Genomic DNA, 19,514 nt, shown 5'->3' with positions numbered 1-19,514 from the left:
CTCCCTACCCCTGGCGCACGGTGACCACCTCTCCGACCCGCGCCCTCTCAGAGATGAATCGTGAGAGGCTCTCTCTCACGATTCATCATGCCCTCCCTTCCCATGACCACCAGAATACCTCCAGCTCACCACCTCACATGGCTTACCTCCACCCAGACCCAAAGCACACACCATCTACAATAACATCCTCACCCAACATTCCCCACGCCCCCGGCTCCTCACCCCCACGGGCTGTGATACATTCCTACGCCTGATCTGCCCTCCTCCCCAGGGCTCCCCACACCCTCGTCCAATGGCTCACCTTCCCTCGGGTTCACTCTGCAGTGGCACACGCTGACCTCCTCACTCCCCCTCCCCATGCCCTGACCCTCGGGCTGCTCACCTCGCAGCTGGCACCAAAGGTTGCACACTGGCATGCTACCCTCTGCAAGGCGGCCTTTCTTGCCCAGGGTCTCTAGGCGCGCCGGTGCATGGCCTCGGCCGGTCTCGGTGCTGCTCGCTGCACGCCGGGCACGGGTGCTGCCACCCCTCCTGCCGCCAGTGATGCGTGGTGATTCTGTAACCCCTTCGCTGCAGGACTCGCGGGCACTGCGCATGCGCGCGCATGCGAGCCTCCGGAGGTGCCAGATCTGGACTATTAAAACAAGCTCGATTCTCCTGGAAAAAAAGTTCTAAACAAGCACAAGACTTACCAGAAGAGCCCGAAACAAGGCCGACCCCACACAAAGACGAGACTGGGTCAGAAAGGAAAAGAGTATAAGAACAACCCTTCAGCGTGCATCACATTGGATTTAGCACGCCTCAGTCGTTCATGCGCCAAATCCCTGCCAGGGGCCACCACGAATATGTATTGTATCTGATTCCTCGTGGTGGCCCCTGGGGTTTGGTGGCCCTGTGCAGGTGCACAGCTTGCACATGCCTAAAGCCGCCCCTGTTCTGGGAGCTCTCCTTCTGCACCTTCTGGACCTGCAGCTGGCACCATGGGTCTTGGCACTGTCTCTGGGGCCACACTCCTTCTCCTGGGGATCTTCACCTTCTCCGCCTCCGCTGAGGTAAGAGGGCCTTAATGCCTGCTTAATGTGAGCTGGCAGCCATGCTTTTACTAAAGGGCACCACGTGACCGGGGCTTCCAGGTGAGTCCTGTCCCTGTCCAGGCAGGGGAACCGCCCACCGGCCTCGCTGTGCACAAGGCCTGTCCTATCAGAGATGTTTTACTTCTGTGTGACGTCTGACATGCATGCTATGTGTGTCTTTTACTTCTATATGGGTCTAACATGTATGATATGCATGACATGTGTGTACCAGCAGTCTACTTAATAGAATGTCAAAGATTAAATTGTGTACACATTTATAAAATCTGGCAATACGAAAAATGTCAATTCCAAAAGGAGCATTTCAGGCTGATGGCGATATGTCCCGATTAGCCGATTAGTCCCAAAGAGGGAGTATATAGTGTGAGAGACAATAACGAAATGTCGCAAAGCTCATCACCAAAGGTTAACTTTCTTCAACGTTCATTTGCGCAATAGAACTGCTCAGTTTCTGAGTGCTGGGCTGTGTGCAGTTCAAATAATATTAACAGACTTCCCAGCCCTTGCTAGAACTTGGGCTGAATTATTACTGAAGCACAGATCCGATGCTCCCCTGCAACGCCTCAGTAACTTATCCCGATTGACTGGGACCACTAGACGTCGGCGATCGTTGGCAGGATGACGGCAACAACATAGCAGATGTAACCAGGACTCATGTGGATAATTACAGAGCCTACATGTTAGCTGTCCATTCCTCCGAGCCCACAGTGGGTTAAAATCATGAATTGGAAGGGCTAGCAGCCTCACATAAATAATTTTATTGCGAGTCTGTGATTGGAGAGAGTAATAAAAATATGGCTGAGGTTTCCCCTTGATATACGAGGCATCCAGAGCTGTAAGGAGTGGCCTTTTGGGAAGCCGAGTGATGTCTCTCTCAAATGACACTGAAGTGACTTGGCTTGGTATCGTCTTCTTCCACGTTGATTCAATGAGAGACGCTTGAGGTTTCAATCCTCAGTGTGGAAGTGGCCACGTGCAGCCGTCTGCACCAGGGAGAGAGTTCGTCCGTGAACACGGATTGCAATTGTTCTTTCAAGGACTGAGCTGGGGCACGCAAAGTAAAGATATAGAATTAAATTAGGTCTCCTGTGTACCAGCAGTCTGACATGTATGACATGTGTAGAATGTGTGTACCAGCACTCTTTTACCTCCAAATGTGTCTGACATGTATGACATGTGTAGTATGTGTGTACCAGCAGTCTTTTATCTCCAAACAGGTCTGACCTTCATATGGATGCGACACCTTTAATATGTATCGTATGCGTTTTTCAGAGAAGTTTATCCTAAAATGGGTATGACACCAATGATATGTCTGGTATGTGTGTACCTGGTGACTTACCTCCATATCGGTCCAACATGTACCAGCAGTCTGTAACCTCCATACATGTTTGACACAAATGGCATGTATGGTATGTTTGTGCCAGCAGTCTTTACCCTCCATACATGTTTGACACAAATGGCATGTGTTAGAAAAGGTAGACGGACCGGGAGGGCCGGCCGGGGTCAGGGGGAGAGGTCTCCGGGGAGAGCCGTCTCCAGCGATCGTACAGACAAGTAACTTCCCCCCCACAGACAGATATCACACACGGATAAGGTTCAGTGTTCTTTATAGGTACTTAGTTATGATACGGTAGAATGGTACAAGGAGGTCTGGACGCAGGGGTCCCCTCGATTAGAGTCTCGTAAGGTAGGGAAGGGGGTAGCGGGTCAGTCTATTTACCAATCAGGTAGTTCGGATGAGATGATGATGAGCTCACAATCCTCGAGCTTGGTGGTTAGGTGGTACGGTCCGCGGCAGCGCCAGCAGGTCCCGGTAAGGATGGTCGATACAACGGGCCGCGGCAGCGCCAGCAGGTCCCCGGAAGATGTACGGTCCGCGGCAGCGCCAGCAGGTCCCGGTGAGGATGGTCGTTACAACGGGCCGCGGCAGCGCCAGCAGGTCCCAGGAAGATGACGGTCCGCGGCAGCGCCAGCAGGTCCCGGTGAGGATGGTCGTTACAACGGGCCGCGGCAGCGCCAGCAGGTCCCAGGAAGAAGAAGGTTGCAGAAGGCCGCGGCAGCGCCAGCAGGCAGGACGATGGTTCACAAGAGCGGGCTACGGCAGCGCCAGTAGACCGTCAGGGTTGAGTTCACTCGGCGTCTCTCGACTCCAGGATACAACTGCCTTCCTGCTCCGGAGCTGCCTCAGTTATAGGGCTGGTGCCCTTTGATGTCCGGACCCTCGCACTTGGAGGTCGGAGGGTCCGGGATGAAGGTGTCCAGACACCCAGCAGGGGGTGGAGCCAGCGCCTGGGGGAGCTGGAGGCGATCGGCACCTGGCGGGGGAAGAGCTCTTGACACTTCGTTCTCCCATTGACCTGCCAAGTAGTCCGCTCACCTCCTGGGTGGATGGTGGTGCCGGGATGTCGGGGCCGGCCAGGCCCGGGGTTAGGGTCGAGGTGAGGCCACGCGGCCGCGTGGTGCAGGGCCCAAGATGGCGGCTCGACCCGGCCGGGGAAGCCGGTGGGGCTGGACCCCGTGATGAGTAGGGGTCCGAGGGCAGAGGGTCCGTCGGGAGACGGAGTACAGGGGCTTGTCACGGGGGTATGCCTGGTGGGCCGGAGCTCGGGCCCTGTCGTGCGGGGAGGGAGCAAGCCCTCTGTGTGGCCTGTCCAACATGCGTCCCCCCCAGCTGAAGGCGGGGAGAGTCACCCATCTCCTTGGGGACTCTCTTCGTCGAGGCGGAAAAAGCGGGACAGGCCATCCGCGTTGGCGTGGTCTTGGCCTGGCCGGTGCTCCACAGTGAAGTCCATTCCCTGCAGGGAAATGGACCAGCGCAAGAGTTTTGGGTTCTCCCCCCGCATCTGCATCAGCCATTGCAGGGGTCGATGGTCGGTTTGTACCCGGAAGTGGGTACCGAAGAGATAGGGTCGGAGCTTTTTGAGGGCCCACACCACTGCAAATGCCTCCCTCTCGATGGTGCTCCAACGCTGTTCTCGGGCCAGGAGACGTCGACTGATGAAGGCCACCGGCTGGTCATGACCTTCGGGGTTCAGCTGAGAGAGGACGGCCCCGATGCCGTGGTCGGAGGCGTCGGTCTGCACCACAAATTCCCGACTGTAATCGGGGGCCTGGAGCACCGGGGCGGTGCACAGGGCGGCCTTCAGCTCCTCGAAGGCCGCTTGACAATCAGGAGTCCAGTGGACCCGCTTCGGTTGATTCTTGGATGTGAGTCCCGTGAGGGGCCCCACGATGCTGCCGTAGTCCTTCACGAACCGCCGTTAGTAGCCGGTGAGCCCCAAGAAGGCTCGGACCTCGGTCTGGGTGACGGGGGGCTGCCAGGACTGGATGGCAGCAATCTTAAGTTGCAGTGGGGCCACCAGCCCGCTTCCCACTTGGTGCCCAAGGTAGGTCACAGACCCTTGGCCAATTTGGCACTTGCCGGCCTTAATGGTGAGGCCGGCCCGCTGGAGGGCTTGGAGGACCTCTTGGAGGTGACGGAGGTGGTCGGACCAGTGGCGGCTGTATACAGCGATATCGTCCAGGTAGGCAGCGCTGAATTCTTCGAGCCCTGCCAAGACCTGGTTCACAAGGCGTTGGAATGTGGCGGGGGCATTCTTCATGCCAAAGGGCATGACCTTAAATTGATAGTGGCCATCGGGGGTGGAGAAGGCTGACCGTTCCTGAGCCCTGGGTGTGAGGCCGATCTGCCAATAGCCCGCCGTTAGGTCGAAGATACTAAGGTAGCGGGCGGCCCCCAGCCGGTCGATCAGCTCGTCTGCTCGGGGGATGGGATGAGCGTCGGTCCGGGTGACAGCGTTCAAGCCCCGGTAGTCGACGCAGAATCTCAGTTCAGGGGCGGTGCCGGGGGCAGCGGCCTTGGGAACTAATACAACCGGACTGGCCCAGGGACTGTCCGAGGGCTCGATGACCCCGATCGTGAGCATCTTGGCCACTTCCTCCTGTATGCAGGCCCGTACCCGATCTGGTACGCGGTAGGCCCGGTGCCGGACAGGGGGACTGTCGCCGGTGTCTACGTCGTGCAAACACCAAGGGGTGACCCCGGGGGTGAGGGAGAACAGGGCAGCGAACTGCAGCAGGAGGTCCCGGCAGTCCTGGCGTTGCTCCGAAGTGAGGGCGTCAGAGAGCCGGACCCCATCCACGGAGCCGTCCTTCTCCTGAGTCTTTAAGAGATCCGGGAGGGGCTCGGAGTCCTCTTCTGTACCACTGTCTGTCGCCATCAGGAGGCTTAGTTCGGAGCGCACAAAGTGTGGTTTGAGCCGGTTGGTGTGGAGGACCCGCAGGGGGTTCCGGGTGGACCCCATGTCGATGAGGTAAGTGACGGAGCTTTTACGCTCGACTACTTTGAAGGGCCCCGTCCACTTGTCTTGCAGGGCACATGGTTCGGTGGGGGACATCACCCATACTTGCTGGCCAGGCTCGAATTCAACGGAGGAGGCATTGTGATCATACCACCTCTTCATGTCCTCCTGACTGGCCTCGAGGTTCGCCTTGGCCAGCTCCCTGAAGCGCCGGGTCTGGTTTCGTAGGGCCAGGATGTATTTGAAGACGTCGGGAGGGGTCGTTAAGGGGGCCATCTCCCAACCTTCCTTGACTAGGCTGAGGGGCCCTCGCACAGGGTGCCCGTACAAGAGTTCGAAAGGGCTAAAGCCGAGGGACTTCTGGGGGACTTCTCGGTAGGCGAAGAGGAGGCACGGGAGCAGCACGTCCCACTGGCGACGGAGAGGCTCTTCCAATCCCCCAATCATCCCCTTGAGAGTGCGGTTAAAACGCTCCACTAGTCCGTTCCCTTGGGGGTGATAGGGGGTCGTGAATCTGTAGGTGACCCCGCATTGTTGCCAGAGGGACTTCATGTATTTAGATATGAAATTCGTACCTCGGTCGCTGACGACTTCTCGGGGGAAGCCTACCCTGGAGAAGATCCCCATCAGGGCCCGGCCAACCACCGGAGCTGTCACTGTCCGTAGGGGCACCGCCTCGGGGTAGCGGGTGGCATGGTCCACGAGTACCAAGATGAACCTGTGTCCTTGTGCCGTGCGGGGGTCCAGAGGCCCCACAATGTCTATCCCCACCCTCTCGAACGGGGTGGTGACCACAGGGAAGGGTTGCAGAGGGGCCTTCAGCTTCCGACCACTCTTCCCGCTGGCTTGGCACGTGGGGCAAGATCGGCAGTGGTTCAGGACGTCATTCCTCATTTTTGGCCAGAAAAAGTGGGTCACCAGGCGACTGTATGTTTTGTCTTGGCCCAGGTGTCCAGCCAGGGGGACATCGTGGGCCAGGTTGAGCAGAAAGTCTCGGAAGCGGAGCGGTACCACCAGAACTCGACCGGCCCCCAGCTCGGCGATTCTTTGCTCGCTGTAGAGCAGGTCGTTGTCCCAGTAGACCCAGTGGGTTCCGGTGGTGTCCCCTGCGTTTTGGGTATCGGCTTGTTGGCGGAGTCCCTCGAGGGAGGGACAGGTCTTTTGTTCCTGGCGGAACTGTTCTTGGGTGGGCCCCCCCTCTTGACGCCACTGAGCCAGATCCGGAAGGTCCTGGTGTTGTGCGTCTGCTTCGATAGTCGGGTCCGGGAGGTCGGACTCGCCGTTGTCCTCGACGGGGGCAACCGGGGGCGGAGGTGCTGGCCATTCGGTTTCTTCTGATCGGGGGGTGGCACGGGCGGCCATGGATCGGGTGGTTATGCAGGCCCAGTCCGGGAGGCCCAGCATCCCCAGGTGCTCTCTTTTCTCGACGGTGGCCCACGGGGAACTCTCGAGGTCATTCCCCAGGAGGCAGTCCACGGGGGCATCGTCCCGGACCGTCACTTTCAGTAGGCCGGAGACCCCTCCCCATTCAAACGGGACGCAGGCCATCTTACACATACTCTCAGAGTTATCTGCCGAGCGGACGGGGCAGAGAATGTTCGGCAGGATCTGCTCGGGCTTCACCAGATGACAGCGGACGGCCGTCACGCTGGCGCCGGTGTCTCGCAAGGCCTCGGCTCTCTGTCCATTAATGGTCACCCACTGACCGTATTTTCTGGTGTTGGCGGGTAGGGGAGCCTGCGGAACCATGTCTCTTCCCCCTAGGCATGCCAGGACCATGGCGGCCGGTTCCCACCCTTGCTGGGCCGGCTCGTACTCTTCGGGTCCCTCCGATGATTGCTCTTCCCCTAGGGCAACGGCCGCTACCTGGCGGGGCTTGGGTGTTTGATTTAGCGGGCAGTTCGGGTCATTGGCGTAGTGGCCTAGTCGCTGGCACCGGTGGCACGTGACGTTGGCTCGGTACCCAGGCCGCAACGGGGGGTTGCCCCGGCCGGCCGGAGGCGGGGTGCTGGCCACGGGTGTTGCTGGTAAGGCGTCTCTCCCTCGCCCCTGGCCCCCTCCTCCTCCCCGAGGACGGTGCTGGCCTTGGTTGCCTCTGTTCTGGTCGTGGGGCCCTCTCCGGCCCACTCGGGTGCTTTCCCACCGGTCAGCTTCGGCGGCGAGCTGCCGGGGGTCGGTCAGCTTACTGTCGAGTAGGTGCTGCCTGAGCTCGACGAAACAGTTGTTTGACAGGTGCTCCCATACCATAAGATTGAAGAGTTGTTCGTAAGTGGTGACCTGACTTCCCTTGATCCAACCTTCGAATGCCCGGCTGAAATAGTTCACGTATTCTACCCAAGTTGTACCTGGGATCCTGGTGCAATCTCTGAACCTCTGGCGGTACATCTCGGGCGTGAGGCCGTAGCGGGTGAGGAGGGCAGCCTTCATGTGGTCGTAGGACGACATTTGGTGATCGGGGAGCTGCAGCAGGGCATCGCGACCCTCGTTGATAAATCTCCCCCAAAGTCCGGCTCCCCAATCACTCCGGTCGATCCGGTGGGAGGTCATTGCGATCTCATAGGCTTTAAACCACTGTTGTATGTCGTCTTCTCGGACATATTCGCGGACAACATCCTTGGGGATGTGAACTTTTTTCTCACTTGGCCCCGGGGTGTGTGGTCGCTCAGGCACCCCCAGTTCCTTATTCTGTTTGCGCAGTTCTATTTCCGCTAGCCGGCGCTCGTGCTCGAGCGTTATTTTTTTCTCTTCCAGCTCTCTCTGTCTCTGCTTTTCTTCTCGTTCCTCTCGAAGCCGCATATGCTCGAGGTTGAGTTTCTGTTCAGCTAACTTGAGTTCCCCATCCATCTTGAGTCGTGCCATCTCCAACTCGTGTAATCTGACTCTGTCTCTTTCTCGGATCTCCTCTTGCGGGAGGCCCGTTCCCCGCTCCTCGGGAGCCGTGGCGTTCCCCTCTGGTGTGATGCTGGTTTGGTCTGGTGTGACGCTGCTTTGGTCGGCGGGTCCTGTGACCCCCGTTTCTGTCCATGACTCCAGAGCGCGCTTTAGATCATCCTTTGTACTCAGGCCGGTGGTAGCAATGCCAAGTTCTATGCAAAATTGTCTCAGTTCGCGGTGGTTGTATTCTTCTAATTTCTCCATTTGGAATTTCTCGGTGGAGCTGCTATCTTTGGTCGACATCGTGCTTATGTCGTGGGGTGAGCTACTTTCTGTACGATTACGCGTTGATTCGGATCGCGCCGCTGGCCACCAATGTTAGAAAAGGTAGACGGACCGGGAGGGCCGGCCGGGGTCAGGGGGAGAGGTCTCCGGGGAGAGCCGTCTCCAGCGATCGTACAGACAAGTAACTTCCCCCCCACAGACAGATATCACACACGGATAAGGTTCAGTGTTCTTTATAGGTACTTAGTTATGATACGGTAGAATGGTACAAGGAGGTCTGGACGCAGGGGTCCCCTCGATTAGAGTCTCGTAAGGTAGGGAAGGGGGTAGCGGGTCAGTCTATTTACCAATCAGGTAGTTCGGATGAGATGATGATGAGCTCACAATCCTCGAGCTTGGTGGTTAGGTGGTACGGTCCGCGGCAGCGCCAGCAGGTCCCGGTAAGGATGGTCGATACAACGGGCCGCGGCAGCGCCAGCAGGTCCCCGGAAGATGTACGGTCCGCGGCAGCGCCAGCAGGTCCCGGTGAGGATGGTCGTTACAACGGGCCGCGGCAGCGCCAGCAGGTCCCAGGAAGATGACGGTCCGCGGCAGCGCCAGCAGGTCCCGGTGAGGATGGTCGTTACAACGGGCCGCGGCAGCGCCAGCAGGTCCCAGGAAGAAGAAGGTTGCAGAAGGCCGCGGCAGCGCCAGCAGGCAGGACGATGGTTCACAAGAGCGGGCTACGGCAGCGCCAGTAGACCGTCAGGGTTGAGTTCACTCGGCGTCTCTCGACTCCAGGATACAACTGCCTTCCTGCTCCGGAGCTGCCTCAGTTATAGGGCTGGTGCCCTTTGATGTCCGGACCCTCGCACTTGGAGGTCGGAGGGTCCGGGATGAAGGTGTCCAGACACCCAGCAGGGGGTGGAGCCAGCGCCTGGGGGAGCTGGAGGCGATCGGCACCTGGCGGGGGAAGAGCTCTTGACACTTCGTTCTCCCATTGACCTGCCAAGTAGTCCGCTCACCTCCTGGGTGGATGGTGGTGCCGGGATGTCGGGGCCGGCCAGGCCCGGGGTTAGGGTCGAGGTGAGGCCACGCGGCCGCGTGGTGCAGGGCCCAAGATGGCGGCTCGACCCGGCCGGGGAAGCCGGTGGGGCTGGACCCCGTGATGAGTAGGGGTCCGAGGGCAGAGGGTCCGTCGGGAGACGGAGTACAGGGGCTTGTCACGGGGGTATGCCTGGTGGGCCGGAGCTCGGGCCCTGTCGTGCGGGGAGGGAGCAAGCCCTCTGTGTGGCCTGTCCAACAGCATGTATGCTATGTGTGTGCCAGCAGTCTGTACCCTCCATACATGTTTGACACAAATGGCATGTATGGTATGTGTGTGCCAGCAGTCTTTACCCTCCATACATGTTTGACACAAATGGCATGTATGGTATGTGTGTACCAGCAGTCTTTACCCTCCATACATGTTTGACACAAATGGCATGTATGGTATGTGTGTACCAGCAGTCTTTACCCTCCATACATGTTTGACACAAATGGCATGTATGGTATGTGTGTACCAGCAGTCTTTACCCTCCATACATGTTTGACACAAATGGCATGTATGGTATGTGTGTGCCAGCAGTCTTTTACGTCCATATACTTCTGTTTTCGTTTGTGCTGTGTAAAACTGCCATAAATAAAATGTTGAGGCCTGTCACATGCTCTCATCTCCCCCTGCAAGAATTGACACAGTGTTGACTTTTAATGTCAAAGGTCATCCTTAGAAGGGGAGATTGGGGATTGCGTGAGAGGCATTAACATGTTCTTTTTGTGCGTCTCACTTTTCTGCGTGAATAGCAAGGGTTGGCATGTATGGTATGTTTTACTCGGTATGTCTGACTTTATTCACACATGGCTGAGGAAGCTAGTGGGAATTCAAAGGAAACATTCTCTCACTTTAGCTCTGGAGCACCTTAAACTAAGAGTAAATCATGAGAAAATTGTTTTCTCTCAAACATGGAAATCAAATCCCTGCAAAGGAGCCGCATTTTACGTGCGTAAAAATCTCCTCAGATGCACCGCAACCAACAAAATGCTTTTCCAATGGAAACTTTAAAGGAACAACAAGTACACAGTGGCGAACAGCATCCTGCAATGTATGCACACACCTGTTGTATCCTGCAATGTATGCACACACCTGTTGTATCCTGCAGTGTATGCACACACCTGTTGTATCCTGCAGTGTATGCACACACCTGTTGCATCCTGCAATGTATGCACACACCTGTTGTATCCTGCAATGTATGCACACACCTGTTGTATCCTGCAGTGTATGCACACACCTGTTGTATCCTGCAATGTATGCACACACCTGTTGCATCCTGCAATGTATGCACACACCTGTTGCATCCTGCAATGTATGCACACACCTGTTGCATCCTGCAGTGTATGCACACACCTGTTGCATCCTGCAATGTATGCACACACCTGTTGCATCCTGCAGTGTATGCACACACCTGTTGTATCCTGCAGTGTATGCACACACCTGTTGTATCCTGCAGTGTATGCACACACCTGTTGCATCCTGCAATGTATGCACACACCTGTTGTATCCTGCAATGTATGCACACACCTGTTGTATCCTGCAGTGTATGCACACACCTGTTGTATCCTGCAATGTATGCACACACCTGTTGCATCCTGCAATGTATGCACACACCTGTTGCATCCTGTAATGTATGCACACACCTGTTGCATCCTGCAATGTATGCACACACCTGTTGCATCCTGCAATGTATGCACACACCTGTTGCATCCTGCAATGTATGCACACACCTGTTGCATCCTGCAATGTATGCTCACACCTGTTGCATCCTGCAGTGTATGCACACACCTGTTGCATCCTGCAGTGTATGCACACACCTGTTGCATCCTGCAGTGTATGCACACACCTGTTGCATCCTGCAATGTATGCACACACCTGTTGTATCCTGCAGTGTAATCACACACCTGTTCCATCCTGCAGTGTATGCACACACCTGTTGCATCCTGCAGTGTATGCTCACACCTGTTGCATCCTGCAATGTATGCACACACCTGTTACACCCTGCAATGTATGCTCACACCTGTTGCATCCTGCAATGTATGCACACACCTGTTGTATCCTGCAGTGTAATCACACACCTGTTGCATCCTGCAGTGTATGCACACACCTGTTGCATCCTGCAGTGTATGCTCACACCTGTTGCATCCTGCAATGTATGCACACACCTGTTACACCCTGCAATGTATGCTCACACCTGTTGCATCCTGCAATGTATGCACACACCTGTTGTATCCTGCAGTGTATGCACACACCTGTTGCATCCTGCAGTGTATGCACACACCTGTTGCATCCTGCAATGTATGCACACACCTGTTGTATCCTGCAGTGTATGCACACACCTGTTGCATCCTGCAGTGTATGCACACCCCTGTTGCATCCCTGGTGGCAGAGAGCGAAAGCTCCCCTGTGAAACATTGCCAGCGATGAACTCATTTCAACATGTCCTTTCATGTCTGTATAATCATTTTAAGAATTGAAAATACATATTCTCTTGTTACCGAATCTTTCTCTTAGCCATGGACACAAATTCATGTTTGATGACTTGCTTTATTAATCTAAATGGGAGGATGTATACTTGTATTATGTTTTATGCTGATTTTATGATCATGCTATTGGTCGATTAATAAACTACTATTTATATATATATTTATTTGACCACTAGGTAGAAGTTAAGGGTGATTGGTCAGCCAGCAGCGTGAGAAAGATGTTGCAGGCTGCGATGACAGGGCTCGGGGACTGACTGAGTTACTGACGGCCTAGGACCCCTGGGGGGGGACATTCCTCCCCCTGGAACAACAACAAACAATGGCAAAAAAAATGCCAAAAACTGACAAGACTCTTGAGCAATCAAAAGAAAAACCAAAATAGTGGCTGGGCTACAAATACATACCTTATGCGCCGGGTGACCCACCCGTTGTGCTGATTTCATGAGAGAGAACTGGGCCGCGTTGCCCCCCCCCCTGTGCTTCTTTATGTTCTGGGGGAGCGGCCCGGGTCCATAAAAAGTTTACATGAAGAGGGGGGACGCACTGCCACCCTACCTATGCCACCAAAGGCCCTGAGGAGCCCACTGCCGGAGCCAAAGTTAGCCTATATGGGGAGGGGGGGTCACGCGGCTCCCCTTCCCATGCCTCAAGAGCCCCAGGGAGCCCACCCCCAGGGCTGACATGACTTTTTATGGTGAGGGCTCCAAGGGACATAGCAGTTTCTCTGCCTGCAGTCACACGGGCAAGGAAACCCGTGTTTGCTCTCTCTTTGTGGGATAATTTTCAAATCTCCCACCGAGGGGGAGCAAGCACCAAGTCTGCTCCCAGCTGGTGGGAGCTTCAAACATGCTCCCTCCCGCGGGGAGCGGACTTTTGATCTGCTCCCCTGTCTGCGGTGATGAAAATAGTGCTCTCTTCCCCAGCATTAGAAGCTGCTCCCTACAGGTGGGAGCAATGCCGGTGTTTGGAGTATTGCGAAGAGTTGGCTGGGCTCCACGGGGAGGTGGCTGGGTTAAGAGCCAGTGGGCCCCAACAACAGTATGGTAGGTGCCGTGGGTGGGCATCAGTGACCCACCGTTCACAGTGCGGGCCCTGGGAGATGAGAAGGGGGCCCCTTGCCCTCCACCAGCAAAATGCACCAGGTCCCAGGGTCTAAATCATCCCATGGGGGGGGGGGGGAAGGTGGGGTCTACCGCCTCCTAAAATATTCATCAAGCCCCAGGGTATGAGGTACATGGGGATGAAATCAGCCCGGGGAGAGGTGCCATGTGCCCTCTTCCCCTTGAAAATAAAGTCAGGTCCGGGGGGATTGAGTTCCTTTGGCAAAATTGACCCGGGGGGGGGGGGGTCGTGTGCCCTCGTCCTTCTAAAAATACGCCGTGCCCTCGGGGATATATGGTCACCCCAACACTTTTTTCTCCAATTTGTTGGTTTTGACTCTGAAATTGCACTGGAGTCTGCAAACGCGGCCCCAGTGCCAGTACTTTCTCCCTAAATTATGACATATGTGAATTGGTAACCCCAAGTTGCAAGGATTTTACCCCTCTGTGGTAAGTGGTACCAGTGGTACCCAGGGCATGGAAGTTAAAGGGGTCACCAGGGCCATAAGCACTGATTGTGCCCCCCTGAGTGACCCAAGTAAAAAGATGACTGCAGGCCAGCCGTTGCAGACTGCGTGAGCAGCGCAAACTGCTCCAAGTGCGCTTCTCCCGCACCATGAGTGGCGAGGTGGTTTTTAATATATACCATTACTATTGCTATATACTATTTTTAATATATGCTAATCACCTCTAAAGTAAGCCTCTTGAGCCCAGGGAGCAGGGTGCATTATATTAAAGGTGCAGCCATATAAGTGAAAGTGAAATATTTCCCTATTGTGGGCTCATTACATTGGGGGCTACTATAAGTGTTCACGGGGGCATAGGATAACATGCCCTTGCATCGTGCCATTCCCAGGTTGCCAGCTCTATTATGGTCCCACTAAAAAGTGTCATGCTTTTTATCAAACAACTTGTCTCATCAAACCTGACTTTTTCCCATAGTCGTATTTAATGTGGCATGCACCCAGGTGGCTACCTTAGAGGTTGCCCACCTGCTTACCCCAGCGTTTCCTGTGCCCTGGCTGATAGCCTACAGCTGTTGCCACCAAAACAAGACTCTGACCCCCTGCCAGGAGGTGTGAACTCTCCCAGGAGTCAGAAACAAAAGCCTTTCTGGGCAGGAGGTGGGACCTCCCTCCCTGACAGGATGACTAGTGAAGTGGCATACCATAGCAGTGACCTTTAAAGCTTTTGCCACCTCTGCTAAGCAAGTCGGCTTCTACACAGAGGAGAAAAGCCAATCCCCTTCCTCAGGCACATTTGCAAAACCGGCTGGGTGTAATATTAGATAGCCAGGGGGCATACACCCCTAGAAGCCTAGCCGTACCCCTAAATACAGTATTTGAAGGGATCCTCTGGCTTCAGAACCTCAGACCTGATCAACTTGCAACAAAGGACAAAGAAGAGACACGAGTCTGCGACTTCAGCACACGCGCAAAGAAAACACACCAAAGACCGCACCTTTGGCAACCCCCCTGCAACTGCACAACTGTAACTCGTCCTAGACCAGACAATAGCTCCAAAGGAAAGAGGAACACCTCTGAAATGAAAAAGCAACTTTAGAACTCTCTTGGAGTTGGGGTACTTGTCCCCGGCAGCCTGCAGGCAAGAACTGCACTCCGGGATCCTAAGAATCACTGGCCACCGGGCCCGCTGAGGGAATCACTCAAAAGTAATTGATCGAGTACACTGTAGGAAAAGTAGTCCTGACCTCCTGCATGTTTCAGGTGGCTACCTTTTTACCCTAGGCTCCAGGACATTAAAATGATCGAAGGGTGAGCTTGCTTTTACCAAGGCTTGTTGGTGGCTAGTCAGGCTACTACTACCTTTGCTTGATGCTGTGCGTTGAGGGAACCCTCGAGCATCTTCAACCTGATGCCTCAGTGGCCATGTTGTCGAAAGTGTGCACCCCCTTCCTCACCAGCACCGTCTCGGCAGCAAAGTCAGCCGCAGTGGCTCCGTTTTCAGCACCAAGGACAGCCAGGATTACTCATGCCTCATCAACTAACTGTCCAAGCTTCGTCCAAGGAACCGCATCAGCTTCACAGCCAGTGGTATCCACTGACCGCGGCCAGCAGGTGACTGCAATGCTAACGATCTGCACGAGTGACATGCACTGATTTATTTTTCCTTTAAAAATCTACAACGCTGGTAGACTGGTGCCTAAATGTATATAAAATTCTGCTTTATTTGTACACGTTTGTGTCGGCTTTTTTTCAAGTCATGTCAGTTACTTGTCGTCCATGATGGTACCGTGCAACGCTTCCTGACTGCTCTGTGCCACTCTACCAGGACTGGATAAGGGTTTATTAGTCTGAATCCAAGGACCTTCTTGGGTACCAGGAGATGATTGCATAGTGAAACCTAAACAGCCGCACTGCATAGTACTCCACTTTCCTACATCCACCAAAAGGGGATGAAGAGCGGGTCACCGGCTTCTCCATGGCCCTCTGTCTTGAGAGTGCTGCTGTTCCCTGGATTTTGACACATATGTATTGGGGTTTGCACCCCTTTTCCGTGGAGTGGCTCAGAGTCTTAGCAATAGCGTCTGCTCAGGTTGGGGCCTGCCAGTTTTAAATTTTAAAAGCACAAATAAAATACTTCCTACAGGTGCTCTGCAATAGTGTATGGCTATTCTTAGCAGATAACAGTTAACCCACTGGAGACAGTAGGGTTACTCGTTGAAGACTGTGGTAATTGCCCCAGATTTGGTATTATCGGATGAAGTCTCTGCTCCTTCTGACGGATCACCACCACCAACACTACTGCTGTCGTTCACGAGCGAAAAGGAGCATTTTTAAGACTTTGGTCTATTGATATCTCGATATCTAGATTTTGATCATCTAGATCCTAATATTTAAATTAAGTATGAATCTGTGCCCAGATGCTGTTTGGGGATCCATGGGACCAACAATGTTAATCCCTACCCTTTCAAAGGGCACCCCCACCACAGGTAGTGGTATCAGGGGGGCCTTTGTAGAGCCACCTACTTTGCCACTGGCTTGGCAGGTTACACAGGAGCGACAAAACTCCTTTGTGTCTTCAGACATGTGTAGCCAGTGAAAGTGAGGAACAATTCTGTCCCAAGTCTTGTTCTGGCCTACGTGTCCTGCTAGGGGAATATCATGGGCTAGTGGCAATAGGAAACCCCTAAACTTCAGAGGTATAACTAACCTCCTGGATGCACCAGGCTTGGGGTCTCTACTCTCTGAGTATAAGAGTCCATCATCCCAATAAACTTTATGGGTGCCACTAGCATTCCCAGCAGCCTCATCAGCAGCTTGCTGTCTGAGGGTTTCAAGAGAGGGGCAGGTTTTCTGCTGCTGGCTCAGATCAGACCTGGAAGGGCCCCCTGTCCCCAAGAACTCAACCTGATCAGGTTCAAGCTCCTCTGGGACAGTTCCTTCTTCAGGCTCAAGATCATCTCCCTGAGGAGACTGATCAGTATCCTGAGACAGGTGGGAAGGCTCTGCCTTAACCCTACTGCTCCTCCTCTTGGTAGGCACCTGGTCCATTATTCCAGAATCCAGGGCCTGTCCAGCTTTTGACATTTTTGCCTGTGACCTAGTCACAGCAAAGATATGTGCAGGGATCCCTAACATTTCTACATGTGTCCTGAACTCCACTTCAGCCCAAGTTGAAGTTTCCAGATCATTGCCAAGCAAGCACTGTACTGGTAGGTCTGCACTTACCACAACCTTCTTAAGGCCAGGTGCCCCTCCCCAGGAGAAGTTAACAACTGCCAGAGAATGGTCTGTTCTGACGTTGCTAGCATTGGTCAATTGGTACATTTCACCAAGTATAATCTGCCCAGGATCCACAAGATCTTTTGTCACCATGGTGACACTTGCGCCTGTGTCCCTGAATGCCCAAGCTTCTACTCCATTAATTAAAGGCAGCTGTCTGTATTTGCCCAGGATATTGGGGCTCACAAAGGGGGACATGTCAATGCTCCCATCACTGACAAGCACAGCCTGAGTTGGAACTCTGACTAGGCCAGAGTCCATCTCAGAACCCAGGGTCAACCCTACTACACCCTTATTCTCTGTATTCCCACCACCAATTGTATCTGCACTAGGGGGAGCAGGTGCCTTAGGGGCATTGGTGGTGGCTGGAGTATTTTCTTTGGCCTTGGTGCAGTCACTAGTCCAATGAGGTTTCTGCTTACAGATTTTGCACCAGGGCTTCTTTTGGCCTTTTCCCTTTCCTGACTGGGAAACACGCTTGAAGAAGATTGTTGGGGCCCTTGAGAAGACTTCTGGTCTTTAACCTTGTCCCCACCCTTGTCAGAGTTTTTAGAATCTTGCTTATTAGGGTCACCACCTTGGTTCTGTACGTTCTGCCTCACCCTGGTTCTGACCCATTTGTCTGCCTTGTTTCCAAATTCTTGGAGAGAGGTCAGATCAAAGTCCACCAGGTACTGGTGCAACAGTTGATTTTGACAGTCATTAAGAATCTGCTCCCTCATTATCAGATTGTACAAACCTTTGAAGTCACACATTTTACTGCCCAATAACCAACCTTCCAGAGCCTTAGCAGCACAGTCAACAAAGTCAACCCAGTATTGATTTTGTGTTTTTTGGGTATCTCTGAGCTTTAACCTGTATTGTTCAGTGGTTAGGCCACACCCATCTATCAGAGCACTTTTCAAGACCTGGTAATCATCAGCATCCTCTTCTCTTACAGTGAGGAGCTTGTCTCTACCTTTGTCTACAAAGGAGAGCCATAAGATTGCTGCCCACTGACCTTGAGGGACCTTCTGTACTTTACAGGCCCTCTCCAAGGCAGTTATCCATTTGTGGATGTCATCCCCACTCTGGTAGGGAGGGACAATCTTACTTAGGTTTCTATGGTCATAAGACCTCTCCCTATCTCTAGGGAAATGTCTGCCACCAAGGGACTCTAGTCCCTCCTTTTTACTAGCTCTGTAGAGCTCCAGGGCTTCCCTATCTAAGGCCATCTGTTGCTTTCTGAGGTTGAACTTGTCTTGCTCATACTTCAGCAGTCTCTCTCTCCTCTCCTGGAAGGTTTCCCTCCCTCTGTGAGAAGAAACAGAGGTTCCTATAGAGGAGTTAGACTGGATGGATCCCCTTGACAGAGATCTATCCCTTCTAGCCCTGTTGTCAGGCCTACCAGGAGGAATGAAGGAAGTGGCATTATTGTCATCATCCTCATCCTCATCCTGAAGGTCTGTGTTCACCAGAGTCTGGTCATTGTCACCAGTCTGGTCAGCATTAGAGTTAGGGTCAGGGTAGTTTCCACCCCATGACCCATTCTCGGGTGCTGCCCCATCCACACTGTCTCCATCTACAGGCCCACTAGGACTTGTGATATCATCCAGTTCCAGTATCTTTATGAGATGCTGGGTGGGTGGACTTTTGCCTGTCTTCAGTTTCCTAATGGTGCATAAGGCCCTCAGTCTAGCAAAGGAGAGATCCTCATACTTGTAGGGATGGAGCTCACTGGTCCCTGGTAGGGAATCAGTGGTTCCTGGCTGGTTAGACATTACTATTGTGGTGTGGTGTATTGCGCTACCTACACTAGTGTGGCCTACTAAACTCTCTTGAGTTGTAGAAAGGGTGTGCTACCCCTTAACACACAACTCTAAGTTCAGTAGAACTTACTTTAGCTAAACTTGATATTATATGTACCTCAGGTACCTTTAGTGGTTTTCAGTTGATCAATTCTATTGAGATTATCTGGTAAAACAATAGCAAACTGAAATCCCACACGCTGCACACCAATGTGAGAAGGTGGCCTGATATTGCTGTCCACTAGTTCTAGTGGGCACCTTGTATCAGTCCAAACAACCCCTTATGGTGATAGGTTATAGACAACCTTATGTGAAAGCTATCCTAGTGGTAGCTATGGAGAGCAGACTTCAGGCTAAGTCTTAAAGGAATGTAAAGCAGCTTGTTTTACCAGTCTATAATCTCTTGAATGATCAAATGAAAAGACAACCACACCAGGTATATATTTAAAATATATGTATTTAAGATAACACACACCCCTCTAGTCTCTTTATGAGACTGGTGCTCGAAGTACTTTAGTTACAAGTGTATAAGCATCAGTAAAAGCACAAATACACGTTTGGGCCCTAGGGGTGTACCAAACCACATACTAAAAAAGTGGTATAAGAACCACGACTGAAATAGCAAGTATGCCTATTGCCTCTAGAATTGCTGGGACCCCAAGGACCCACCCAAGGTAGTGACACAGGGGACCCACGGGAGCCGTTTGCAGCGTGGAAACACAACCGCGGGTTCCCATTACTTTCAATGGGGAATGTCGCGGTTGGAATTTTAAAG

General features: G+C 53.5%; 1 protein-coding gene across 1 annotated transcript in view; it reads left to right on the top strand.

The window, feature by feature from the left end:
• Nucleotides 1–940: 940 nt before the first annotated feature.
• Nucleotides 941–19,514, top strand: part of LOC146863608 (uncharacterized) — a 192,250-nt gene continuing 173,676 nt past the window's right edge. The window contains exon 1 of the mRNA XM_085627631.1: nt 941–1,052. Within this exon, the coding sequence (XP_085483757.1) occupies nt 981–1,052 (72 nt within the window). The 5' untranslated portion in view covers nt 941–980. The remainder of the gene's footprint in view (nt 1,053–19,514) is intronic.

This window comes from Triturus cristatus, chromosome 2_1, assembly GCF_964204655.1.
Source record: "Triturus cristatus chromosome 2_1, aTriCri1.1, whole genome shotgun sequence".
NCBI lineage: Eukaryota > Metazoa > Chordata > Amphibia > Caudata > Salamandridae > Triturus > Triturus cristatus.
This window is presented reverse-complemented; position numbering and strand designations above follow the sequence as displayed.